Source organism: Desmodus rotundus, chromosome 1 (genome assembly GCF_022682495.2).
Source record: "Desmodus rotundus isolate HL8 chromosome 1, HLdesRot8A.1, whole genome shotgun sequence".
Lineage (NCBI taxonomy): Eukaryota > Metazoa > Chordata > Mammalia > Chiroptera > Phyllostomidae > Desmodus > Desmodus rotundus.
The window spans coordinates 31343852-31370495 of record NC_071387.1 but is presented as its reverse complement, the minus strand read 5'-3'; the positions used below and the strand labels follow the sequence as shown (position 1 = coordinate 31370495).

Here is a 26644-nt window from a genome sequence, read left to right as displayed (position 1 = left end):
CTCCAATTCCCTGCATTAGCATTCCCAAACCTTCACCTCTCTTTTCCTGTCTCCTCCTCTCCACTTTTCCCCTTCTCCCCTCCCCACCAGCAACTGATCTTGTCTCCCACTTCATAGGGGAACTTTCACAAGATCCTGCTCCTTATCCTTTCTTTCCTTTCTTCCTCTTGGTCTTAGGATACAGTATTTCTCCTGTCCAAAGTGAATCCCTTCACCTCTGCCTTGACCTCATTCCCTCTCTCCATCTCTGGGATCTTGCCTCACCAGGCATCTCTTTCTCCTCGGCATCCTTCAAGGTCTTTTTATCTACTGGCCTTTTCCCTTTTTCCTTCCTAAAAACTACTTCCTCAACTCCACACCTCCTTTGGGATATTGTCTGACTTCCCTCCTCCTCTTTTCATTCAAGTTTCTTAAAGAAACTCCTTCTGCCTCCACTGCACCACTGAAACTACACTCTCTGAAGTCCCCAAAGACCTTCTAATTGCAAAATCCAATGGATACTCTTCAGTCTTTACCTTACTGGAGACCACAGCTACATCTAACATCACTGCTCACTCTATCCTTCTTGAAACCCCTTCCCTCCCTCCTGGGCTTCCTTGAAGCCACTCTCTCCTCTGATGCCAGGGCTAGCAGATTAAATGTGGGTGTGGTGAAGACAGATGTCTGGATCCAGCCTCTCTACTGTGTGTTGCTTCCTTTTATCCCCAATAAGTGCTGACCCTAAGGTCTTAGAATGTCTATCCATGGGCAGGGCTCTAGCTATCCCATACAGAGCCAGGTCAGATTCCAGTGGCTTCCCCTTTATTGCTGATCTGGGCCAGGCTCACAGAGGCCTGTGCCAGGTGTTGACAGTGTCTGTCCCTGGAGGAGGGAAGAGCAGAGGTGAAAAGGGTCAGGTATGGCGGTTAGAGGTAGGGCCAGGTCGGAGGCTGAGTGGACCAGGGAAACCGGGGGAACTAGGGTGGGAGATGGGATGGCCAGAGGGCCCCTGCTTCTGTAGGGTCTCGAAGTCGGAGTTGCTGATGATGGTTTCTTGGAGGGAAGGAATCTCTGCAAAAGGCACATAGTCTGCTCCTAGGGGTGGAAACCAATGTAGGTATGGGATGCAGTGGGTGAGGGGTGAGGGGTGAGGGGTGAGGGGTGAGGGGGCGAGGTGGTCCTGGGTGGGATGGTTGAGGATGGGAGTGCCTTTTTGCCTGACTTTCTGACTACAGACTCTGGAATGACTCCTTGTCCCAGGTTGCCCCCCTCACCGTGAGGCCTCCCTCCTCGTCGCCGGGTCTCCTCAGTCTCAAAGAAAGTCTGGTGTTCCTCCCAGCGCCGGTCACAGGCTGCACAGAGGAAGTTAGACTCAAAGCAGTTGCAGCCACAGCCTAGGGCAAGAGGACAACCAAAATAAGTGTAGGAAATTGGGGCTTCCCCAAGGACTGACTACATTCTCATCTCTTCCTCACCAAGCACAAACCCAAGTCTCTTCTACCAGCTCCCGTATCCCTATCCCCAAATTATACGCATCCTATCCCACTCATGCCCACCTTTGCCCTCCCCTTGTTTTTGAAGGTACCTTTGACCCTGCAGGGATGGGACCCAGTAGCTGCATGGTCTTCATGGCTATGTTTGCAGCGACATTGGGCTCTCCACGCCTTGGGGTCAAAGGTGGCTCGTCTCCTGAGCCAGAACTGACCCACTTCCTCTGGGCGTGATGGGATAAAGCAGAACATGAGGCAGCGGCACTGGTTCACATTGCAGGGCACAGATATGTCTGTGGGAATGGGGATGGGTGGTAGGGCTAGACCAGTACCTGGTAGGGCCTGGCCTTCCCATGCCAACCTCTTCTCCCATACTAACACACACACACTTTCTCTCATACATCCCAACGCATGACAGAGTGTAGTTATCCCTCCTCACTGCCAGGGCCTGCAAGGGATAACTCAGTTCTCCCTACCTGATACGATCTGGTGCTCTCTCAACAAGTGTCCACAAAAGCACTTGGACTCATCCCCAATCCGGAAACAGTCCCATAGATAGTGGGGGCAACGCCAGCCAATGTAGAGACCTGGGTGTGATGGGATCGAGTATTAAGACAAATGAGAAGGAAAAAGTCTAAGCACCCCAAGGTGTTCTCACCTACACCCTGGTGGAGGTGCCTCACCTTTCCCCCCAGGTGTATTTATCTCCACCCATGAGTTCTCATCCCTACCCCTTTTGATTTTTTTCCTTCAGGTTTTCTCATCACTCCACAAGTGTTTCAGTTTCCCTCCCACTCTAGGATCTGCTCCAACTTTGTCAGCCTGTCAGAGATGACTGAAGACAGTCTTCAGTTGCTGAGCAGGAAGATTATAAATGAAATTTTGTTTGAAGATGAACATGAATCTCAGTGAGTTCTCTGTGACTGTGGGATTCTCATCTCCTCCTCTCCCTAACTTACAACCCAACTTCGCTTGGATTCTTCGAAGTGTCTAGGGAGTGAGGGAAAGAACTCGATTGGCTGGGTATAGAGAGGAGATGGTGGAGATTGGCTATGGAGGAACATGGTTGCTGAAGGGACCTGAAGAGGAAGAGGAGGTTGAGCAGACCTGGAGCCAAAAGGAGGGTTTCCCTCACTTTTTCAGGTCAGCACCTTCATACTTTTCTGGAACTATTGGACTAATTCCCTCTATGACCTTGAGAAGGGCTGCTTAGGGCTCTCCAAGGGTCAGGAGAAAAAGGTAGGCCACAAGTCATGAGTGGTGAAGACCAAAAAATATCAGCTTGTGAGGCATCGGAAGGAAGATGAGGCTAAGACATATCCCTGAGCTTCAGCACCAGCAAGAGGCCCCTTTAGACCCTGGTTTTAGTAGTGGGATCTGAAGATGTCTGGCTTACACTCAGCCTCACCAGGAGACAAGGGCGGTGGTGCTGTGTAAATGTGGGAGGAGAACCAGAGAGTACCTCCCACCCAGATTTTCTCATCTTCCATGAGACCTAAGAGTACCCCAAGTTCTAGCCGAGAATCCTGTATGAGTCCTGTGTAGCAGGGCTCTTATTCCAATGAAGCGTCACCTCCACCAAGAAGTGTCCCTGCCTTCCTCTGTCTATGAACTCCTTCTCTTGTCTTCCATAGCTCCTTGTGCTACTCTTATCATAGTTAATGGACTGTTCACTTGTATTGCTCTTAGACTGAGTTCCCCCAAGGAAGCGTCTGTCTTTTCATCTATATCTCTAGTCCTTGCACAAGGCCTGGCACAAAATAGGTGCTCAGAGAACACAGACTGCCTGCCTGGATAAGTGAATGAGCAAATTCCTTCAGAAGTCCAGTCATCACCCTGAAGTTCCACTGGGGAGGATATGAAAGAGTTACATCCTCTGGTCTTTGATTCTGTCCAGGGCCATAATCCACAATTCTGTGTCTAATTGTCAGGTTAGGTTTTCTTGTATTACCCATGGTCTCTCGGGGTCTAAAGTCTGTCCAGGTGTGGCTTTTGGCTTTGCTGCTTCTGTCTGGATGCTGACGGCCCTGTTACACCAGGGAGTCTTGGTTGAAAGGGTGGGGTATAGGTAGAGTCACAATGGGAATGGGTGGGGGCCAGCAATCTACTAGAGGAATTCTGAACTCCATCCAGAGTAGCAGGATACACTGGATGAACAGGTGAGATGTGGAAGTGAACAGGGGTTGGTGCCCAGAGATCAAAGCCTAGCCTGAGATCCCGGGAGACTCAAGTCCAAGCACCGATGTAGGAGCCAGTGTCTAGCTTTCAGATGAAGAAGACTGAAGTTTGAGCAGGGAGACTGGCAAACTACACCTCAGACTCTATTACAGGTGTCCGTACCCTTTAAGTGGGACAATTGACATCTGGCTGTGTATTTTAGAATGGTGCCCTCTACTCTCTGCCCTGATTCCAAATCCTCTTCCTATTATGAGTGGACAAGGACTGGCAGGGGGGAGACATTATCTGGGATGCCATTTTGATTCTTGATCACATAACCACATGATCACATTTGCATGTTAACATCTCTTTGTGCTTGGAATGTCCCCATACAAGATACATCTGTTTTTACATGAAGGGTGTCTCCAGCCCAGACCTCTCTCCTGAGCTTTAGACTCATGTAGCTAGCTGTCTACTAGACTCTTCCACCAGCATGTTCCACAAGCACTTTAAATGTGTTACATCCGATTATTCCTTCCAAACCTGGCCCTCATCCTTTGTCCTCTGTTCATCCAACACATGCTTAGCAAGCATCTACTCCGTTTTCGACATTCAGTTAATGGCACCATTATCCAGTTACTTAAGCCACTAGCTAGATGTCATTCCAGGCACGTCCCTCCTTTTTCTATGCATCCAAAGGTCAGTTTTACCTTCTTAGCATTTCTTGAGCTTGTCTACTTCTTTCTACCCCCACCCATTCATTCCCTACCTGGATTATTGCCAGTGCCCCACAATGTAGTCTTCCTGTCTCCAGTTTTTGTCGTTCTCAAGTCTATCCTACTGCCAGAGTGATCTTACAAAAACACAAATCTGTTCATGTTATTGTCCCATTTAAAATCTTTCAGTGACGCTCAGTTGCCCTCAGGATATAATCCCAGCTCCTGAGTATGGCACAGAAGTGCCTGCACAATTCTGCCCTTGCAGAGATGAGCTGCGCTACTCTGCCAAACACCCCGTGCAGCAGGCATGCTGCGTGGCTTAGTTTCCTCCTGGTGCCTTGCCCTGCCGTAACTCACCACACCCCATCTTTTACCTGGCCGCCTCTTCTCACTCATCTTGCAGATTTCAGCGGAGAAGTCATCCATTCCAAGGTTTATTCCCCCAGCTCCCACAATTGGGCACCTGCCCCTTTGCTCTGTTCATGCAGCACTTGGGGCTGAGCTCAGTTATAGCAATTACTAGAATGAATTATTATTTTCCTTTTCCTTTTACTTATTGGTGTCTCTCATTAAAGTAAGTTATTTGAGGGATTTTATTTCTTGGAAACCCCATTAGTATCACGACCTCCACAGATAGCATGGAGCCTGGCACATAGCTGGTGTTCAGTGAATGTTGAATGAACAAGAGAAAAGTTTACACGTGATATTTCTCTACAGAGCACATCTATGGCCTCTCCAGGGACAGAAGATCCCCAGTGTTAGAAGATAAACCCAAATATCTTTGTTCAGAATTAAATGACACTTAAATTTTAGTATAAAAATGCCTGTTTAAACAGGAAAATGAAGAAATCCAATCTCAAGAAGTACAGTGGCCTTGAAGAGTGGGGAGTGGACAAGACATTCTAAGGAGAATGAGGGTACGGAACAGACCCAACATTTACAAGAAGAATAAAAGTGACATAAAATGTCATTGAAACAAGCAAACAAAGCAATTTCAGTGACTGAAGTAAGACAGAGAAACAAATGAGATAGATCACTGTGACTTTCTTGTCCAGAGGGGGAGGAGGGAGGTCCCTGCCTGGGACTGAGGAAAGTGAGTTCCATGGAGGACATAAAGACATAGAATTACCTGGCTGACTTTACATCTTAGGCCCATCTAGTTTTGACAAACCTCTACTCCCATCATAAGGAGGAAGAATGAAAAACCGAAATAAATGCAGTGACACATACTGAATTCAGTCTAGAAACCCCAGAATCCTCATTGCAAGTCAAGGGGACCCTCTTACTGAAGCAACCCCTATAGATACAAAGTTCAGTTACATAGGTACATATGTTCACACACAGGATGGCGTGTGTTTACACAACTGCACACCCTTTCTATACAGACACAGATATAAGCCACTAATAGGACTGTCAAGAATACTCATTCTGGGCTGACAGTTGGAACCAAGAGGGCTAGAAGACATGGCTTTGCTCTTCGGTGAGACTGACAGCTTTTGGGTACCCAAGTGATCATGTGTCTCATATTTAGGGGTGACTGCCTTTTAATGGAGTCCCACCAAGGGGACCGAGGCCTTTTGCCGCGTAAGAGCAATAAGCCACTTGGAGACTGCCCAGGTTCTCTTCCTTAGGGTCTGTTTGGTGCAGGCGATCTGAGCCCTAGATCTGGGACTGGCCTGTGTTTTTAACAACTTCAGTTCAGCCACGTGTCCCTAGCTGGGCTTTATATGAATATCCCCACCTTCATCTGTAACTGCTCCATCCACCTCGGCCTGCCTGCCTGCCTCCCTCCCAGATTTCAGGCAGGTGGCATTGCCATTTCCACAAGGGATAGCTATCCATTGAATGGACAAGTACCCAGAAACCAATGGATTAAGGATGGCCCTGACCTGTCAGAAGCCTCTGAAAGGCTTCCTGGGCTCACCTGTCTGGATGGCACTCAGGGCTGCATTCTTCTCCCATTGGAACAGATTTTTCACCTGAGCACCAAACATGCTTCTGTGCACTGTGTTAGCCACTTTCACCATCTCTGCCTGCTTAGTGGAGACCTCTGGGCTGACTCTGTAACCTGGGAAGAGACGGGCAGAGTAATTAAGGAGAAGTGGAGGCCCTAAAACTAGGAGAGGGGGTCAGGTCAAAGGTTAACCCAACCCCCTTCTCCTGGGGCAGCTGAAAGACAGTGATAAGAATGGGGAAAAAGGTAGGAGCAATTACGGCCAGCTCCTTTCTTCTCCTTCTTCTTGCCCAGATGGTGTCCAGGCTGCACTGTGTGAGTGTCTCTGGCAGTGGCATCCACGCCATCCTCGTCCTCTCGTTCTTCCCTTTCCTTTGCAGATGTGTCTGGGTGGACCTGGGCTGACGGGCCTAAAAGGGAGTGCTTTTGAAGGAACTCAGATTCAGGGTTCTGGATGGATCTTCTTGTCCGGGAGACATCGCTGGAGGAAGACTCAGAGAAGGGGCCTTCCTTCAGAGTATCAGAGGAAGACTCGGAGACATGGCCTGGTGATGCATTATGAAAAGTAAGCTGTTTCTCTGGGACCTTAGAGATGTGAATCTCCAACGGGCTCTCAGGGATAGAGTGTTCTAAAGGGGCCTTGGGGATGGAAGGCTCATTTTCCGAGGTACGGGTCTCTAACTGGGTGTGGGAAGTGGAAGGCGTCACATGATATTCAGGGGTGTGGGGCTCTAAAGGAGTCTCAGAGATAGAAGGCTCCAAAAGTGTTTCCGAGGTATGGGTCTCTAAAGGGTTCTGGGAAGTGGAAGGTTCCAAAGGAGTTTCAGAGGTAAGCGGTTCTAAAGGGGTCTCAGAGATGGAAGGCTTCAAGGGCGTTTCAGAGATAGGGGGCTCCTGTGAGTCCCCAGCAGAGGGGTCCTTTGAAGAAGGGTGCTCCTCCGTATCCAGGGTGGTATGAGGCTCTTCTGCGACCTCGTCTGCTTCCATCTAGTGGTAGAATAGGGTACAGGCTTTAGGTTGGGATTGGAGGGTCTACAAGTCAGGGTTCACAGGCAGGAGGGGAATTAGGACAAGGTTCTCAGTGCACCTGAGATATGAAGGGGAAACAAGACGAGCTCTGTATTAGGGTATGGTGCCAAAAGGTTCACAGATATGCCTAGACCTCATGTGGCACCCTGCTATGTGTTGTGGAGGAGCTGGAACTTAAAGAATGAAAGGCTGAAGCAGGCAGAATCCCATCAGTAGATGGTAGCAGAGGACCATGCCCCAGGAGGGAGCCTAAACATAGCAACTTGGCCAGTCCAAGAGCAGAGTCCTAGGCTTATCTTAGGATCATGGGGGTCAACATGTGGAATTCTAGAGACTAGGAATACTAAGCCAAAGTAGGAGGTTTGATCCCAAGAGTGCAGAAGGATGCCATGATAGTAGGGCCCTGGTCACAGTCTAGTTTTGTCTAGGGACCACACACACCTTCCTTTGATGATGTCATTCATGTTGAAGGCTTCAACTACTTCCAACTGTATGCTGATGACCCCTAAATCCACAATTCCATCTCAGACTTCTTTAATCCCTGTACTTCACAATCAAACCCAACTACCTGCTGAACAGTGGCTAAGTGGATGTCCTACAGGGCATCAGAACTGCCTCTGGGAATTATCCTCCTTTTCTCCTTTCCCCTCTCCCCTTCTCTTCCCATAGGCACCAAGGACTGTGTTTCCTATCTTCTAAATATTCCCCAAATCCATTCACTTCTCTCCTTTCCCTCCAATTTTGTTCAAGTTCTCATCATTTTCTACCTGGATTATGTATGATAACTTTGGCCCTCTGCTGTCTTCTCCAGAATATCAATCCACTCATCTATTATTTCATTGATTTATGTAATTTATACTTTTGTAAAGGGCCTAACCCTACACTTCCACTGAGACACTGTGCTAAGCACTAGGCTCAGTTGAAGGAAGCTGGGAAGGAGACAGGTTAACCAACATGACAACACAAATGAGCTGGGGTAAGTCCAGGACACTGTGGAGAGTGGGGCATGCCGAATTTGTCTTGGAAGTATGTCCAAAAGAAGTGAGTGCTCCTTAATGACCCAACTGTAATCTTTCTAAAATGCAAACCTGACAATGGCATTCCCTTGCTTAAAAATACTCATTGACTCAGTCTAAGGATTAAGGCTGGATTCCTTGGCCCTGATATTCAAGGCCTGTCATCATTTGCAGCAGTGCCTAAGGCTTCCAGCCTTGACTTTCCCTACACCCTTCTTGCCCGCACCATGCTCCAGAGATACTAAATGCATCACTTAAACTCATCAGAGCCTTTCCAAAGGGGAAGTTTGGGACGGGAAGTAGGGGGAGAGGTAGGATAATGGGGAGGAAGATCTTTGGAAGAGGGAAAAGGGACAGGGTGGGGTGTGGAGGACTAGAGGATTGGGCGGGTGAAGAATGGGATAGAGGGTAAGGATGAAAAGTAGAGAATGGGGTGGGGGTTGGACTGAGGGAAGGGACAGAAGGTGTTAGGAGGGAAATGGGATGTGGGCTTGGAGGAGGGGCCATAGGAGGCTACATACCTCTGGGCTTTGGCTTGGTTTTTACAAGTCCTTAGGTCAGGATCTTGTCTGAAGCTGGGACTGGGAAGTGCTAGTCCAGAGAGAAGGAAGGTTGTGGATGAAACCCAGCTGCAGGGCGCTGTGTGGTGACAGGCCTTGCCGGCAAGCCTAAAATGTGGGGAGGAGACTGGGACACCTGCAGAAATTATCAAAGGAGCTCTAGCCAGATTTGGGGGAGGTTGGGAGGGGTAGGGACGAGGGGCGGATGGAGGGACTTGATTGAAGCCTCTGGAACCCTGGCCGGAAGAGAAGGGATCTGTCACTAGGGCAACTGGAACGCCTAGTAGTCTCAGTGTCCGCAGCAGTCCCGTCACCTCTCTGGTGGGGCAGGTCTCCTGAGGGGGGCTGGGCTGCATTGGAACTGGAGAGGATGAACCTAAAGGGTTCACGTCTTTTAAAGGGGTTTGTGGAATCTTTTTGAAAGTCTCTGGGTAGGGGTCGCGGAGATCTGTGGGGACGTCCGTGGGTGTCTGGGTTTGTGAGGGTCTCTGTAGGGTTCCCATGAGATGTTTGTGAGGCCGCCGCTGGGGCCTGTGTGGACTTAAGGGGAACTCGGTGATTGGGATGGGAAAGGCTGGGGCTCAGGTAGCTGGGGCTGGGCGGAGCCTGTCCTCGGAGCCCAGCAGGGACCAATCGGACTGATCGAGGGGCGGGGCTCCATGTGACGTCAGGCTCAGGCCGCCGCCGCGGGGCCTGGTTATCGCCGGTTCAGCGCAGCCCGGAGTCGCCCAGGCCTGAACTCCTATCCAGGTCCCTGGCTCGGCCTCAGCCAGCCCGACCCCGGCCCCGGGCCCGCAAGGACACCGGAGGCCACCCCCCAGGGGTGGGGAGCGGAGCCGCGGGTCAGCTCTGCGAGCGCCCCGCGCTGGCCTGTCCGGCCCCGCCCCCGCCCCGGGCCATGGCCCAGCCCTCGTCCCGGCCCCAAGTCCTATTATCCTTATCCGGGCCTTGGTCCCCGGCCCCTCCCTCGACCTGCTTTCCGAATCGGTCCCAGTCCCGGCCCGAGTACCAGCGAATGCCCAGGTCCAGGTCCCAACCCAGGCCCCCCGTCCAGCCCCAGTCCCAGACCCTGGCCTGGCCTCCACCCCTGCCTCTGCCCTGGTTTCACCCGCCGTCACAAATCCCAGCCCAGCTCCTGTCCCAATCCCAACCCCAGTGTTTGCTTAAACCCAGGGCCCAAACCCTGCCCTTGCTCCAGTCCCCATCACAGCCTCTCCTCGCATCCCATCCCCTGTCCTTGTTGAAGCCCCTGTGCCCAGCCCAGCCCGACCCATTAGCTCAGCCTTTGCCCTCGTCTCTGTGTTTACCCAAGTCTCTCCCACTACCCACCCCTCTCTGTCACACCCTGCCCCTCTCCCAGCCTCGACTCAGGTCTGGGCTCCGGCTGCCGCCAGCCCTGTTGCTGCTGTTGCTGTTTTCTGTCCTTGGCCCAGGGGCTGGTGAGTGCAGAAACAGCAAAGGCTGAGGCAGAGATGGGGTTCTGGCAGGGAGGGGTGGACTGGGGAGAGGTGGGACCTTGGTAACCAAAATCATCGGGGAAGAAGTGGGGAGAAACAGGGAGGAAAGTGTTCTTACACATCAAAGAGGAATTGGCAGGGTCAGAAGAGAGGTAACTGTGGCTTTGGGGCTCAGCAGGTGGCTCAATAGCACCGAGGGCAGAGACTCCATGGTTTTCTTTCCTGGTGTCCATCTGACCCACTTTGTTGCTTTTTCAAGGAGGTCTTGCTGCTGCTCATAAAGTTCGGTGGGAGGACATGGCCCCACACCAGACAGCCTCTAGTCCAGTGTGGGAAGAGCTAGCCTAAACTTTTGAGATATTGGACATGCCTTAAAATAGGTTTATGAAAGCAGTTTTGAAAATAACATGTAGCAAACAGATGGACACGGTTTAGTCACCATTATAACGAGTTTTCTTCCCGTAATGAGTTTTGTTCCAAATGGGCTTGATTTGGCTAGGAATAACTCCTGACACTTTCAGAGCAGGGTTGAAACTCAGAGTCCATTTTACAGACGGGGAAACTGAGGCTCAGCAGGGGAGCAATTTGCTCAAGGTCATACAGCTTGTAAATGGCAGTACTGGAACTAGAAAAAAGTTCCTAATTTGTATCTCACACTGGTGGTTTTTTCCGCCGCAACACGTGCCTAAAAAATAGGAAAACAAACCCAAGTGGGCAAAGGCTCAAAGCACAACCTGCCCTCTCCTCTGTCTGCCCACAAGGGGGAGGCTTCATCCACAAACTGGTCCTCATTTGCCAGGTGTCACCCTAGGGCCACTGTCCAGCAAGGCAGTGATTTGGATAGGAGAGGGAGAGGTCCAACTTCTTAATAGGTAGAATGTTGGGGGGTGGTCCTTGCCATAGGAGATGTACCATAAAGATGGCTGCATCCTAAGGAGATGACTATGGTCTGCATGGCCCCAGCCCTCACAGCCACCTCTGGCGGGTGGCACTCTAGGAATGGTGAACATGTGCCTGAAGGAGTCTTTGGCAATAACAGCAGAGTAGCTGGGGGTGGAGGCTGGGTTTCACTGAGCTCTGGGGTCTTGGTTCAGTGCACAAGCTTGAGGAGATCAATGCATGTCAAAGGTCACTCCGCCTGCAGAGATGTCCAAGTTCACTGGTACCTGGACACTTACATGCCGGAATGTATACCTGAGGGATCTGTGGGAATGCTGGGTGCATTCACTGTGTGTACATGCTTATGTGTTGGTGAGTGCAGGCACATGTGTGTTGTGTGGGGTGCATGTGAGCCTGTGTGTCCTCCAAGTACCCCATATTATTGTGCGAGGTGGAGGGCACGTGTTGTGGCCCACACATGTTCCCTTCAGCTCTTCCTGCCCCTGTACACAGATCACCGAAGTGTTACTTCCCAGCGCATAGCCCCGTGTCTGGAGGTAGTGTTGGATGCCTCTCACAACGGATATATGTAATCCATTTGCCCCCCAGCCTGACTCCTTCAAGGAAGGAGCCGTAGAAGGACCCAGTGCTGGTTACCGCTTCTGGGAAATGGGGCACTTAGCAGATGTAGTGGCAGGTCAGGTTTTCAGTTGGGTGAGGGGAATCCCTACTGTTGGGCCCAGTTCATGGCTTCTTTGCTCACGAGCGCACTGAGCAAGCAGGAGCTGGCTAGGGGAGGGGGGTGCTGACAACCTCAGAGCTGTAGACAGCTGAAAGATGTGGATTAAAATGCTACTGTCCAGAAGCAGGTTTAGGTGGTTTGGGAAAATTGTAATGAGGCCAGAACAGAGTGCTGAATAGGCCCTCTGCAGGCAGGGCAACCCGGAGTGCTAAGAGTCACTGCCTTGGAAGCTGTGGCCTGGCCTGCAGGAGTGCTCTGTGACCAGGAGGAGGTGAGAGATTGTTGACTGAGGGGAGGACCATCGTAGCACCATTGGTCTCAATAAATGCTTATTGTTGGCTTCAATCTTATTTGAGGAATGGAAGGTATCTCCTGGGTCTCCTGGTCCTACCTCAGTCCTTTTCCTTGGGCTCAGCTGACTGCATTTGCATAACCCGGGCATATCCTTGCCATTCCAGAAATGACCTTTTGTTCTACCTAGTGCTGTCATTAGCGGGATCAGCCTTATCCTCTGTGGGTGTGCATATGTGTATATGTGTGTGTTTTGGGTGGTGGTAGAGAATCCCCTGAGCTTCACCTGGAAGGAAGTACCAGGGCATCCAGGACAGGTTCATCTGAGCTTGCCTAGGGCCTTACTCATGCTTCCTCTGGGACACAGCTCTGTTGGCTGTGGTGAAACCCCACATTGAAGTTTGGCATGAATGGGGTTGCAGATGCTTTCTCGAGCATTTGCCCTCAAAACTAGGTTCCCTCCACCACCAGTTGCTGCTCACGCACTTTTCCTACCAGCCTCTCCTGGGACCTCTATAGCCCCTGGCCCCTTCTGGAGTGGCTGACTAGTTTCCCAATATGCAGGCCATCCCATGTTGCTTTGACTCACAGGGCTCTGTGTGCTCGTCCATCCATTGTTTCCTGAAGATCGCTAGCTGCTTTTCAGGAGCAGCTCTCTGAGAGTCTGCATGGGGGGCCTGGTGAAGATTTCTTCCTCACAGTAGCAATAGCTCATTCCATGACCCATCCTGGTACTGGCTTTGGGGAGGAGAAGCACCCTGCACCCCAACCCCAGCTGAGGGTGCTCCAGAGCTCTGCTTTCTTGTGACAATGGTATCCAGGCTATTCTGCTCTTGGCTTTCTGCCTGCCAGGTGTCATAGCCAGGGCTCCTAGGAAACCTGTCTCCCCATCCGTTGGTTCATTTCCCTTTGTTCCTCTTAGAGACATTGCCACAGTTCTCTGAAGGCTGCTCTGGGAGCCTCTGGTTCCTGGGCAGTGCTCAGCTTGCAAGGTGGCAGGTCTCCTTGCTGACAGTTGAGACCGATCGTGTGGTCTGCACTGGACAGACTAGCCCTTGGGTGTAACCATGGCCTTTGAAGATGAACTCAGGCCAATCTAGGGCCAGCAGCCCCCACCTCTCTGCAGGGTGACTCTTGAGGTGGCTGCAGTTCAGCTGGGCCGACCTTACCCCGAGTTGCCCCCTTCAGCAGCCTCCCTCTCCCAGATGCCTTTCTCTGTTATTTCAAATACCTCATTTGTGGAGTTGTATCTCCCATACCCAGAGAGGGGGATTGTAAGACTAGTTAGGCCCCATGGGTATTTCCTACTTGGCTGAAAACTCAGCTTCAGAGTCTCCCCTCCCCTGCGCCGCTCCCCCCCCCCCCCCCCAAAAAGCTGCTGATTTCCTAACCTTCTCACCTGTCCTGAGGTCATCTTCTGGGTTCTCTGGAACTGCTCTTAAGTCTTCGGAGCAGTCAGATTCCCCAGAACTTTGCCTGCCATTTGGGACTGTCTTCTCTCCAGCCGAGCTACTGGGTTAATTTTGCTTTAGCAGCAGTGCTAGCCCCCATGGGTTTGCCTGGCTGGCTGCTGACACCAGACTTTCCTGTTCACTTTGGCTCTCCTCCTAACAGCCATGATCAGGTATCTTGGCATTTCACCTAGAGATGAGCCTCCTCCCCCCTGCTCTGAATATGAATATTCCCAAGTGGTTTGAGATTCCACCAAGTCCCCAACTGACTGCCTCCCTGGGCCTCTCTCTGGGAAGTGCCCTCAGGCTGCTCATTCTGAATCCCACAAGGCCTGGTGACTCTCCTCCTTTCCCAGAGGCCTTTGTGGTGGCCTGCCAGCTCCTGTCCTTGCCTCTGCCACCCAAGAAGGCCCCTTGCAGACTCACCACACTCTCCCCTCCCCCTCCTGCCCTGAACCAGTATACAGACAACTTTTGTGAAGCTTCTGAGGTTTTTTCCTTCTCCTGACCACAGGGGAATAGAAAAGGGAAGAAAATAAACAAGGAAGTTACACAGTTTCATGCTGACTCCCCAGCCCCACAGGTGGAGTTCCAGCCCACTCAGAGGCCTAAGAGCCCATGCCAATACTCACACGCGCATGCTCGCCGTCCACACCTCTGTTTTGTTAGGCTTGGTAAGAGGAGAACAGTGACTCCTAAGTGAGGGGTAGCTGTGGGGTCATGTAAAGGGGCCGGGTTTGCATTTATGCAGATCTAGTTTTAAGCTTCAGTTTCCTTATCTGTAAAAACAGGTCATTTTTTCAAGGTCATTGTAAGGACTAAAGCAGATGATGGCTAGGGCCATCAGAGAAGAGCATTTGTTGAGTTGGTGCTGTTGCTGAGACCCATGTGCCTGCTGCTTAAAGGACATGCCCTCTGTCCTTCCTGCCCCTTTCTTTCTCACCTGCTCCGCAGGAGGCCTCTTCCTGACGGATTACTCCACCTGCTCACCCCGCAAGCTGAGTCCTTTCCGCTCCTTTGCCAGCACTGAACTCTTCCACTTCCACGTTCCTGAGGACACATTCCTGGCTGTTTGGAACCTCATCATCTTCAAGGAGCAGGGGGGGTCCTTTGGGGACCACTGCCCAGACCAGAGTGTGACTGTGTGAGTGTACGAGTTCACCCCCCTGGGCCCCGCTTCTCAGCCCGGGCCACTTTCCAAGCTAAAGTGTCACTTTATGAGTATGTACACTGACCTCCTAACCTTGACCCCGGACCCTTGTTGAGATTGAAGTATGACTGAGGGCCAAGACCCCTGATTCCTGACTGCTTCCTTACTACTGTTTGTGTGAGCTCCTGAGAGGAACCTCTGCCCCGTCTGTGCTGACCCCGGACCTGGCACCGCCTTGTTGCATGTGTCAGTGTAGGGAGTCTGCTTGTTTGCTGGTGGTGAGTGACAGTTCTCCCCCTTCTCCCCATTTCCCATCCCCCCCTCATTGCCTGCTTTCCTCCTCTCCTCGTTCTGGTCCGCAGGTATTTCCGGTCTGGGGCACCCCCTGTCATCAATCCTCTGCACACACACTTTCCAGGGGACACAGCTGTGCCTGGGGTTTTCTCACTGACCCTCAGCTGGACACTGCCCAACCGCACCTCAGGCATCTTTAACGTCAGCAGCCCCTTACCTGGGGACTGGTTCTTGGCTGCCCACCTTCCCCAGGCCCATGGCCACATCTCTGTCAAGGTGGGTTGATACTGTCTGGGGCACGAGGGGCCAGAGCTGCTTCTCCATCTCTGCTGAACTCCCCCCATGGGTTACCTGGGACACCGGCTTGTACCAGGATGGGCAATAGCATCATGGTGGCTGGGGTGGAGCCTAGCTAGAGGCTAGCAGGTCACTTGGTGGGCCAGACCCCAAGATCTGTAGCAGGCAGTTTGGGAGCCTTGGGAGGACATGATGGGTCCACATAAGCTGAAGGGAAAGTCCAGAGTCTGCAGTCAGCCAGAGGCCCCAGCATCACAGAGTGGTGTCCCTTCCTTTGGGAAAGTGCAAGTGTTCATCATGGTGACCAGAAGCCAGCTAGGGACAAGTCAAATGCTGCTGCACAAACCCAGGTTAGCCCTGCAGACTCTTGTGGGCTACAGCCTAGTCCATCTGGGAGAGTGTGTTCCTCCTCCATCATAGTTTCAGCTCCCTGCACCCCCAGAAGGCCATGCAAGAGCACTCTGGGGCAGGGTAGCCCTTTCCTGTTAAGAGGAGGCTTTGGGTAGCTGGTGTCTATCCTGACTGTTGCCTCCCTTTCCTCCAAATATCTGCACTGGTTTCACAGAGCCGAGGTTGTTAGAATCTGAAGTGTCGGTTCGAAGGTCTGAACGCTTTTTCATTCTGGTTGGGAAGGGAAGGAAATGCCACAAAGTTTTCCTGCCATTCCCGGGTGTTGGGCAGACTTCCTAATTGTAGTGAGAGGATCTGTAGTTTTCTTACTCCTGTCTGTAGGTGGGAAGGGAGGGTGTGATAAGCTGGTCATTGTCAGGAGTGAGATGGCCAAGTGTGCGGGCCACCGGTAAGGACCGAGAGTGAGCAGAGCGAGGATTTAAAGAACAGGATGCCGCAGAAGGTGAAAGCCATCAGGATTTAGCCACTGAGAACTGAGAGGGACAGAAATCCCCAATCAGGTGAATCCCCATCAGGTTTGATTCATTGATGGTGCTCCAGGCTGAGCTCCTCGAGGGCAGGGCTCTGCGACCCGTTTAGACTCGCCTCTCTTCCTCCCGCTGCGCTGGAGTGAGCCGAGAGTCGCACGGGGGCCCAGCATGCCGGCACCACTGGTTTCAGAATGGGAGCTAGGGCTGAGGTGGTGTCTGGAGGCCTCGGTGATAGCCCAGCTTTTCCTGAGAGCAATGCATAAGAGAAGTTCCTGTCAAGGTCTGGGAGCCCTCTGGATGGGGGCATGTTGGGAGCTCCCCTGGAAATGGCTCTGAGGTCTAAGTAGGTCTTGACTTGCATCAGAACTGAGTAAGGATTATTCTGTTTGGAGGAATGTCTTATGTCTTTGGCCAAATTCCAAGGAGCCTGTTCGGGATCCTAACTCTGATCCCAGATTCTCTTTGTGAGGACTGACGGGGAAGATCCTTCTGAAGCCCTGCTGTAGTGATCCAAAAACCTTTCCGAGTGATCAGGAGGTGCCGGGGGGCCTAGACCTGGCTGGTGTTATGGGGGCTAAAACCTGGTTAGGAAAGGTCAGAACCAGGTTTGGCTGACATATCCATTTGCAACTGGATGTAACAAGTGGGGCCTGGGGGACTTGGTACCGCAAGCTAGAGCCCTAGTCAGCAGAGCTCCCTGGGGTGTGGCGAGATTTGAGAGAAGAGGGCACAGTTCCACCTTGCCCATGAATGGCAGTAGACTTGGACACCATGAGAGACATAGCTTCTCAGTCAGGCTGTTCCAGAGGCTCAGAGGGTGGGAATAGGGTGAGATGGGGGTAGGGAAGGAAAGATCACCTTTGTGGTCCCTCTGACAATTTGATTACCTTTAGGAATCTTAAATGGGCCCCTAAGGATTCTTAAGTTGTCTGGTTAACTCCTTAGTTTCAAGCCTGTGGGTGATTGTCTAGAACATTCCTCCAGGGCTCCATCTACTTGAGTTGCTTCCTCCTTATTCCAGGTCTTGACTTCCTGTGAGGCTTGGCTTCCTATAAGGCTTCCAACACCGGAAGTCAGGTGCATTCAAGGATATCCTTGGGTAGGGACTAAAGAGTCCTAGCAACAAGAAGGCACTGCTGTTTCTAGGGCCTTCCTTAGCTTTGGGGGTAAATGCAGACCTCCCTTTAGACCTTAGTCCTTGAGCACCTGCTTTGACCCAGGCCTTGGGTTGGGTGCTACAGACACAGATACATAAGATGTATGTTAGGAGGTGTTTTAAGAGGACAAAAGAGAGGTGGCTAATTCAGCTTGGTAGTATGGCGGAAGTGGACTTAGGTCACTGTTAGAAAGTGAGGCCTGAAGTGGGAAAGGCAGGGAAAGGCATTCTAGGTAGTGGGGTCGCATGGGCTAAAGCCCAAGAGCTGGAGTGGTTCAGTGTGTAGCAGTTGCTGGGATGGGTAAGGGAGGTGGAGGGATGAGCAGAGGCCAGATCATGAAGGGCCTAGAAGTTTGAACTTCATGCTGACAGTGACAAGGGGCTTCAGGAGGTAATAAAAGGGAGAGACTTTCCTGGTCCAGGCCACTGTCCTGAACCCTGGTCCCACACTGCTACTGGCCCCCGTGTCTGTGTTATTCACCCCTGTATTCCAGCACCCAGCACAGAGTCTGGCACATAGTGGGGGTCAGGCAAGTTTGTGTTGCTCTTCTGCTGTCTTCTCAATTCATACTGTCTTAAGACGGATCACACTTCTCCTCCTTTCCTTTCCCCTTCTTCCTATCAACCTTGTCCATCATAACCCATGCCCTCCCTCTCCTTGCTTTTCCTGTCTTGGAACATGTGTTCATCCTGTGGTGCCCAGCTGCCAGTCTCTCCTGAGGGGCAGGCCTTTGGGCTGTGGGTAACACCTGGCACCCAAATGTCTCAGCAGGGGTAAGTCCTGCAAGTGTCTGGGGCACAGTTCTCCTTGAATGCCTCCTTTCTCCGGTCCAAGATCTGAAAGTCAATGAAAGCAGGTAAAATAATGACAACAACCATAAGGAAACCAAAGGAGCAGACTGTCTAAAAGAAAGGATTTGGTTGAATCCACCAACTAGGATGAAGGGTGGCTCAGTATGTCAACTGAAGAGGTTAAAATTGCTGACAGTGCTCATTCTGCTCTTTCTCCTCCTCCTAAATTATTTTATCTGTGTTTTAATTAGGTCATATATGCATCTGGTACAACATTCGAAAGGTACAAAAGGCAGTGAGAAGTAAGTCTTCCTTTTCCCTTCGTCTCCTCCCAGTCTCCACGTCCCCTCTCCAGAGTTAACTAGTAACTAGCTGTTAATAAGTTCCTTATATTACTCTTCCTATCTTGAAAGACTCTCTTCTTGACCTTTGAGACTTCACAGAACCGTCCTGGTTTTCCTCCTGCCCGCTGCCCGCTCCTCCTCTGCCTCCTTTCCTGGCATCTCCTTTGCTTGGTCACACACGTTTTGGGGGCCCCAGTGCTTGGTCTGGGGACAACTCCTTTCTTCTTCGTCCGTTCCCTTGCTAGCTGTCTCCAGCACAATGGTTTTTAGGTATCATCTACAAGTGAATGCCTTCCAAGTGTATTCAGTGAGTTCTAATTTCTTCGGATCTTAGCCTTTATGATCAACTGCTTACTTGACATTTCCAGTTATATGTCTCAGAAATGTCTCACACTTGGCATGTACAAATCAAAACAGAGCCAAAAGTAAAAATCTCTTCAATTCCCATTTTGCTTCTTCCAGGCCCGAGTCTTTTCTTCCTCTAGTGTTCTTCTCAGTGAGTGCTGCTGCCATTCACCAGTTGCTCCAGCTCCCAATGTAGGTGTCGTACTTGATTCTTCTTTCCACCTTATTTCTCTACAACCAATTCACAAAGAAAAGTCTTGTTGACTCTACTTCTAAAGCGTGCCCTGAATGCATGTACTTCTCTCTGTTTCCACTCTTAGCACACCTACCCTCAGCTTTCTGCTGGGCCATTACAGCAACCATTTAAGTGATCTCCCTGCTTCCACGCTTGCCCCCTGTCATCTGTCCAGCATTCATTCACTTCCGTGTTGACTGCCTCTGATTGATGGTGGGCCAGGGGCTGTACTGGGTACAGGGATAGTCCGATGGAGAAGGCCAGGTGTTTGGGGGCATCTTCAGTCTGCAAGCCCTATCCAGAGCCTGGGACTGGCTACTTTGCTCAGGCCTGTCTAAAGAGACCCAGGCCACCCTCACCAGCACAGTCTAGGACTCAATTTAAGGCCTTCTGTTCCAGCTTCTTGCAGACTGTTTTGTTTCGCACCCACTTCTCACTTTTGGCCCTTATGGTTTCTTGTTTCCTGGCTTTGACCCTGTTCCTCCCATGACTGCTGGTGTTGATTCTGTTGCACTCTCACCGGGCTTCTGCCTTAGCAGCTCTGGAGGCCCTGAGTTCTGGTGCCCTCTCTCTAGCCCCATCACAGGGCGAAGGTTGCTGCATCTCTGCACCTTCCCTGGTCTCCACTGACTGAATGAACGCTCCCCTCTATGTTCCCTCTAAGGGAGGGGTATTAGATGTGCATCTTATATAGTTTAAGGAAGGAGCACATCTTAGCCATTGAGGTCATGTCCACTGATCCTTCAGTTAAGCCAGTAGCAAGCAAAATGAGGAGCAAAGTTTTTCTTTCCCCAGACTGTCCAACAAGGAAATGGGCTACCTCCTGAGCATGGGTCCCCACCCTGGGGGATCATTCACCACGAGTACTGTGGGTGATCCCCGTGGAAGGAAGCGAGGTTGTTGAAATGGCTTGTGATAGTAGTTCTGGTCCTTAGAGTTTGACACCAAAGATGAGGGACATCTGCTTTGGATATCAGAGACTGAGGTCTCTGAGCTGGGAGGTAGGTTCACGAGCTCTCTGAAGGTACACCCTTTTTGATATCCATTCTTTAACTCAACAGATATTTTTTAGCTCCTAGTGTCTGCCAGATGGTGTGCTAGGTATTAGGGATGCAGTGATGCAAAAATCACAGAAAAATTCCAGGCAGAGGGAAATGGGATTTTCTGCCCTGGCATCCATCGAGGCCTCCTGCCAGCCTTGGGGAGCTTGGCTAGCCTGTGCCTTGGCTGGCTTGTTCCATGGCATGGAGCTCAGTGGGGTGTCAGAGCCCAGGACAAGGTTTAGAGAGACATGTCTCGGTCAGAATAAACACTTAAGTGAAAAGTGGCCTCTAGTTTATTGGGGCTGCACAAGGTCATTTGTCCAGAAGATAGAAAAGCCTCGTCAGGAGGCCCCTCCTCCCTGAACTGCGGCAGTTGCAGGGCTCAGACAGCTGCACACGCTGCAGAAGCGGAGCCGCAGTGAGGGAGGCTGTGTGGGCCAAGGGTGCTGTCAGCTGAGGAGGGCGAGGGATCTGATCCAGGAGGGCAGCTCAGGCAGAAGTGGCTGTTCTCTAGCCTGTTCTCTAGTCAGAAGGAGCAGGCTATTTGTGGGTCCCTTGAGACAGAGCAGTGGGAGGGAAGACAGAAGACAGGCTTTGGCTTCATAAAGATAAGAGCTTCCCCCAGCTGGGTTGATTCGTTTTTTTTGTGTTTTTTTAAAGATTTTATTTATTTATTTTTAGAGAGAGACGAAGGGATGGAGAAAGAGAGGGAGAAAAACATCGATCGGATACCTCTTGTAGGCCCCCACATGGGGACCTGGCTCACAACCCAGGCATGTGCCCTGACCAGGAATCGAACTGGCAGTCTTTCAGTTTGCAGCACGATGCCCAACCCACTCAGCCACACCAGTCAGGGCGATTCATTTCTTCATTTGTTGACTCAGCAAACTCATTTGTGAGGGGTACACTTTACACTGGGCTCCGAGTCTGGGGAGACAAAAGTGAAATAAGACCAGGTTCCTGTTCTCAAGTTGCTTACAGTCTGGAGGTAACAAATGGCCCTTCCCTGGGGGTGTTAAAGCAGAAGCTGGACAAGCACTCAGGGTGGGCAGGTGGGGAACAAAGGAAGTCAAAGGTTCACATTGTGGGAGAGGGAGGAGGTTTGGACCGAGGCCTTTGTGGAACTTTCCAACACCCAAAGAGAGCCAGGATTTAAGTTTCTATGGGCTTGGTGGGGGGCGGGGTGGTTCCTAATTACCTGGAGGGGCTGTTAGGAATGCTCAGGCGGGGGGGCGGCGGGTGTGCGGGTTTAGGTTGGAGGAGGGGTGGACAAGGCCTGATTGTCAGAAGGGCCTGGGTTTGAATCCCAAACCTCAGCCCATGCTGAGGATCACAGAGGTAAGCAGGCAGGAAGGACCTGGAACTTAGAGAGACCTCAGCCACTGCCCTGGGAGCAGGAGACCCGAGGAGGGGGGCCCCCTCCGTCCGGGTTCTGCCCACCTAGCATCAGTAGCACCCGCCCATGCTGTCTCTGCCCCCATACCACGCCTGCTTTCTCTCAGGGTCTGCAGGATGAGTGTCAGTACCTCCTTCAGCCGCAGCTGATCGTCCGGCGATTGCTGGACGTTGCTGTGCTGGTGCCTGGCCGTCCCTCAGAGCAAACCCTCTCCCCCCACAATCGCTCAGCCCTGTACAAGTAAGTGGAACCGGCCCCCAACCCCAAACCTGGCCCTTTCCCTCTTCCTTCCCTGGCCTCAAACAGGGAACAGGGTTCTCTTGGCCTCTTAGCCTACCTGCTTGGTCCTGCTTTCCCTCTGGCCAAGCTGGACAGCTGGGCCACCCAGAGCCCCATGGTGGGGCGCACCCCTGCCTCCCTCTCTCCCAGCACAGAGGGGAGGACTTGAAAAAGCCTCCTGTTCTCTGTGTCCCTTACTCCTCCCCACCCCCTTCTTCCTAGCATGTCCCTCATTCTGGTGTCCCTCTCACCTTTGCATACCCTGTGTTTTCTTACCCCCAACCTCCCCTCTGCCCAGGGTCTTTGTGCCCAGCTTCACTTACAGGGTTTCAGCACAGCTGGTGTGTGTGGGGGGCCGCGGGGCATCCGCTTGCCCCCTGACACTGCGCCTACGTCCCAAGGCCCCACCCCTGCACAACTCAAGCTCTGTGGCCTGTGGAGGTGCCTCTGTATGCCAGTTGGAGCTAGCACTGCCCCCTTGGGGGCGCTGGGTCTACGTGCGCGTGGAGACACCATCCCGGGGCTCTGGAAGGACCGTCCGCTTTCAGCTGTGTGTGCGGTTACAAGGTCAGAAGCCCCACATCTGCCCCAGTCACCCAGCCTGTGTTGACATCCATGACTGGGAAGAGGCAGGCATGGTGGCTGTGTCCAACGCTCCTGTGCCACATCCCTACAATCTCCCTGACCCCACCCCGGCTCCTTCACATTCCCTGAAGGCCTCCCACGTGGGCCTTCCAGTCACTGGAAGGCTTCGGGTCATTTTCCACTGTTTGGGGCTCTCCGAGGGACCCGATCACTCTTCTTAACTTAGTCTCTTTCAGTTTCCTGCAGTAGGCAGGGACAGCTACGGCCTCTGGGACACTGGTCTTGTGAGAGCCCCTGTAAGTCAGTAAGAGGGTCAGTCATCTTTTTTAGCAATGTCCTTGCAGAAAGAGAGATATCCTTGACCTTGATTCCCTTCAACATGATAATCTACTAGCTATGACCACTAGGAAACCCCTGGGCCCTATCCTGTGACCCTGGATGCCCCATATTCCTAGGGACACTTGATTCTCATTCTCACCCCTCCCCACACTTCGCTAAATCCTGTCTGGCTCAGATCTGGTTTGCGGTGGGACTGCAGGGCCGTGAAGGTGGCAGGCCTCAGCTCTGACTTCCTCTGCCTCATAGAGTGTCCGAAGCCCAGCCTGTCCCGTGCCCTGGTCCCTGGAGCTGCCATGAACATGCCCCAATCACTGGGCACCCAACCACTGCCTCTAGAGCCACCATCGCTCGGGGCCCCTGTGGAGGCGCCTGGAGCCCCATCTCCGCCCGAGCACTGCTGGCCAGTGCGCCCAACTCTGCGCAATGAGCTGGACACCTTCTCCGTCCACTTCTACATCTTCTTCGGCCCCAGCGTGGCCCTCCCTCCAGAGCGCCCTGCCGTGTTTGGACTGAGGCTGCTGCCAGTTCTGGACAGCGGAGGTGTCTTTAGCCTGGAGCTTCACCTCAATGCGGTACTTTGTGGAGAGCAGGGAGGTTACCCCTATGGGGGAACTCGAAAAAGAAGGTGCCAGGGGTCATTACCTCCTCCTGGAAGCCCATGCAGGTTGCTTTCACCCAACTTTATGATTAGAAACCATGTCTCAGCCCAGTTCTGGTCAAAAACAGGCCCTGATTATGGCCTGCACTACAAATAGGCTGGCTCAGCCAGGGCAATTCAGAGTAGCCCAGAGTTCCCCAGCTTTGTAGCCTAAGCGCCTGTCACTAAGGGCCGCTCTCTGTGGCGGGTGTTCGCTTTTCCTGCACAAATCCTGTGGTGAGGAGTTCACGGCCTGAGGCCACGCAATCCATATTTAGGCAGCTGCGATTACTAAAGGCAGGCCTGACATTCCATGAAAACCTGCCTCTGAGGATTTTTACCCACTCACTGATCTTTGTTTTGCCCCAGAAACTATATTTTGCTAAATCTATCCTAGTCCTTCAAAAAAAAAAGTTAATAGACTTGATTTATCAGAGCAGTTTGAGGCTTATAGAAAAATCAGTGGAAAGAAGAGTTTCCATAGTCCCCTCTTTCCGTGCACTTCCCCTGTTCTTCACATCTTGTGTTATCGTGGTACATCTGTTACATCCCTATCCTATTTTAGCAGCCCATCATATGCCCCTCAGCTTTCTCAAAGCTGCTTACTGTCAGCATCTTAGACCTCTCCCCATCCTCCGCTACCTCCCCGGTCAAACTTCTGGCCCTCGGGTCTCTGGATACGTGATTGGAGGTGGTTGGACCAGGGTTCCAGCAGCACGTGCTCAGCCTGAGATTAGATGTCCTCTTTCTGCTGCTGCACCGCACCGACCACCTGGGCCTCGGGGTGAATTAAGATCTCTGGGTCTCTTTCCTTTCCTTCCTTTTTATTTTCTTCAAAACACTTGTATTCATTTACTTTTTAATTATAAAAATAGTAGAATCACATGTAAAAGCTTTAGAAAATAGAGGAAGACATTCTTAGAACACAACTGTTTAGCCTTTCGGTGCACATCTTCCCGGTCCTTTTCCGTAACTGTTGTGTGTATCTAATTGTAGCCAATGGGCGTACCTATTTTTGTGCACGGAGCTGGTTCATCTGCCCTGCTGCCAATTTCCATCTTGTATTTTTGCAGTGAACTTTTTAACCCAAATGGAAGAATTCATGTTCATGTTTGAGGCATGGCCTGATTATACTGGTTTGGGTCTTGGGCTTTCTCCACTTTGTGTAATTACCAACTCGAAGAGCCAGCCCTCTGTGCCTCTTAGTCATTGTTTTCAGCATTGAGTAAGGTTGGGCTGAGGGCAGAGCCCTGTGTCAGGCCACTAGCGACTGTCTTAGGTGGGCATTGATCCAACAAGGATCCCCCAGCCATGGGTCCTTTTAATTCTCCTATCCCCCAGCTCTGGGGGCAGGGACCATTTTCCTATGAGCCGGCCTGTGACCAGGTCTGTGGCTTGATGTGGTCTTTTATGGGACATGGCTGAGATTTCAAGTGGTCCTGCTGGTCGGGAGACAGCTGAGTCTTCAGCCTGGAGATGTTCCTTATTTTCACACTCAAATTCTGTCTGACTCTCTTCTGACTAATACTGTATGTATTCTGTGTTTGCTTATTGCCATGCCTCCGGGCAGTGACGGTGAAGTCTTGATTTGACCTTGAAACCTTGGAGCCCATATCAGAGACCAGCTGTACTCATACTTGTTCTTCCTCAGTATCCTCAGAGTAGAGGCCCAGCCCTCCGCAGCTCCTCACCCTGCTCCTCTCTGCATCCTTGTCCGCTTACTCTAACGGGCACCTGTCTACATTCCCCCCATCTTCATGCGATGACCCTTGCTACACACCTCAGACAGTTGTCACGTTTATTCTGAAAGGTATATTGGCACCTCTACTCTTTTTATCCTCACACAAGAACATGCTCATTGATTTTAGAGGGGAAGGGAGGGAGAGATGGAGAGGAACATCAGTGTGAGAGAGAAACAGATCAGATTCCTCTTAGAGGTATTCTGACCAGACTGAACCTGCAACCCAGGCGTGCGCCCTGACCAGGAATCAAAGCCGCAGCTTTCTGGTGTATGAGTTGATGCTCCAACCAACTGAGCCACGCTGGCCAGGGCGGCACATCTACTCTTATCTTTCTGAGTATTTCAATGTTTTCCCCTTGATCATTTGGTCAAATGACCAAAAGAACTGGTCATTTGAATCAGAGAACTGCAATACCTAGGGAACATTTTTTATCTTTGGCTCTCCCCCAGAATGGCTTTCACTGAGTAATACTTTGGCATATTGCCCTGGGCCTTCATGGAGGACAGTTAAGAGCAAGTTGTATGACTCTTGTCGTTGATGACAAGATGCACAACAGCACACAGTGCTTCTCTGATGGGGACTTAGTTGAGAACCACACACACGTACCTGAGAAATACGCTTGGACGCTGTGCTTCTGGGCCTCTGATTAACCTTTATCTTACGGGCTCACAAATCTGGTCACGCATCATGTTTGTTTCTCGGCTGTGGTTGCTTGGAAATCAGCATCAAATACACGGCCCACATTTAGGGGCAATCTTTATTTTTCCTATCCTGGTTTTTCAGTTTCCCTCTCACATTTATTTTATCCTGTTATATGCATTTCAGAAGCTGCCTCAAATCCTTCTTGAATGAGGTGAGCTTATGGCAACCTGTTACCTTTATTCCTGTAGACAAACCTGTGCATTTACTCCTGTGGATATCCGGTTTCTCTTCACCCCAGCCAGGTTGCTACATCTAATCCCTCAGGCCCTCTGTTACCACTCTTCAGGACCTCATCATTTCACCCGAGGAGGAGCGCATTTCTTTACACTCCTCCTGCCTTCAGACTCAGGTGAAGAGGTGACGATGACTGAAAACCTTACAGTCACCTTCGTTCACAACCGATTTCACATCCAGCAACAGCACCCTCTCCTCCTCCTCAACAAGCTAGATAGGATTGAAAAAGAGGGTGTTCTCTTTAGCCTGAACAGTTCAAACGCTCTGCCCAAAGAAAGGATTCCAAATTGGGTCTTGCCTTTTTATCAGAATTTGTAAGCTCTCTGATGTGGGAGATTTTGTGTTCTCAAAATGGAGGAGAGATTGGTGTTGAGAGCACCCGCAGGAATGTGAAGTCCAGTGAGGGCTGGAGGAGTTTATGGGGAGGGGTTAACAGGTGTAGGGGTCTGGGGGTGGAGTGGGGTGGTAG

General features: G+C 51.4%; 2 protein-coding genes across 16 annotated transcripts in view; one reads left to right on the top strand and one right to left on the bottom strand.

Annotated features, from left to right (window-relative positions):
• TMEM8B (transmembrane protein 8B) overlaps positions 1-26644 on the top strand; it is a 39221-nt gene that overhangs the window by 784 nt on the left and 11793 nt on the right. For 5 of the 15 annotated variants that reach the window (XR_006655405.3, XR_006655404.3, XR_006655407.3 and 2 more), the window contains exons 1-6: positions 9603-10343; positions 14679-14868; positions 15237-15444; positions 21764-21897; positions 22235-22503; positions 23107-23432. Coding sequence is in view for 10 of the 15 variants with exons in the window: in XM_024560147.4 (XP_024415915.2) it covers positions 9803-10343; positions 14679-14868; positions 15237-15444; positions 21764-21897; positions 22235-22503; positions 23107-23432 (1668 nt within the window). In the remaining 5 variants the exon portion in view is untranslated. Of the gene's footprint in view, positions 1-2223; positions 2613-6679; positions 6865-9602; positions 10344-14678; positions 14869-15236; positions 15445-18545; positions 18597-19097; positions 19176-20942; positions 21035-21763; positions 21898-22234; positions 22504-23106; positions 23433-26129; positions 26291-26644 lie in introns of those variants that run through there. The other 10 variants (XM_053922729.1, XR_006655408.3, XM_071221353.1 and 7 more) reach the window with 10 other exon arrangements.
• FAM221B (family with sequence similarity 221 member B) lies at positions 605-12972 on the bottom strand. Its single transcript, XM_045195157.2, has 8 exons — positions 12863-12972; positions 8866-8935; positions 6560-7286; positions 6270-6413; positions 1946-2056; positions 1565-1762; positions 1254-1373; positions 605-1074 (listed from the first exon to the last, which is right to left on the bottom strand). Exons 3-8 carry the CDS (start codon positions 7284-7286, stop codon positions 893-895), a joined length of 1482 nt encoding a protein of 493 aa, XP_045051092.2. The 5' UTR covers positions 8866-8935; positions 12863-12972; the 3' UTR covers positions 605-892.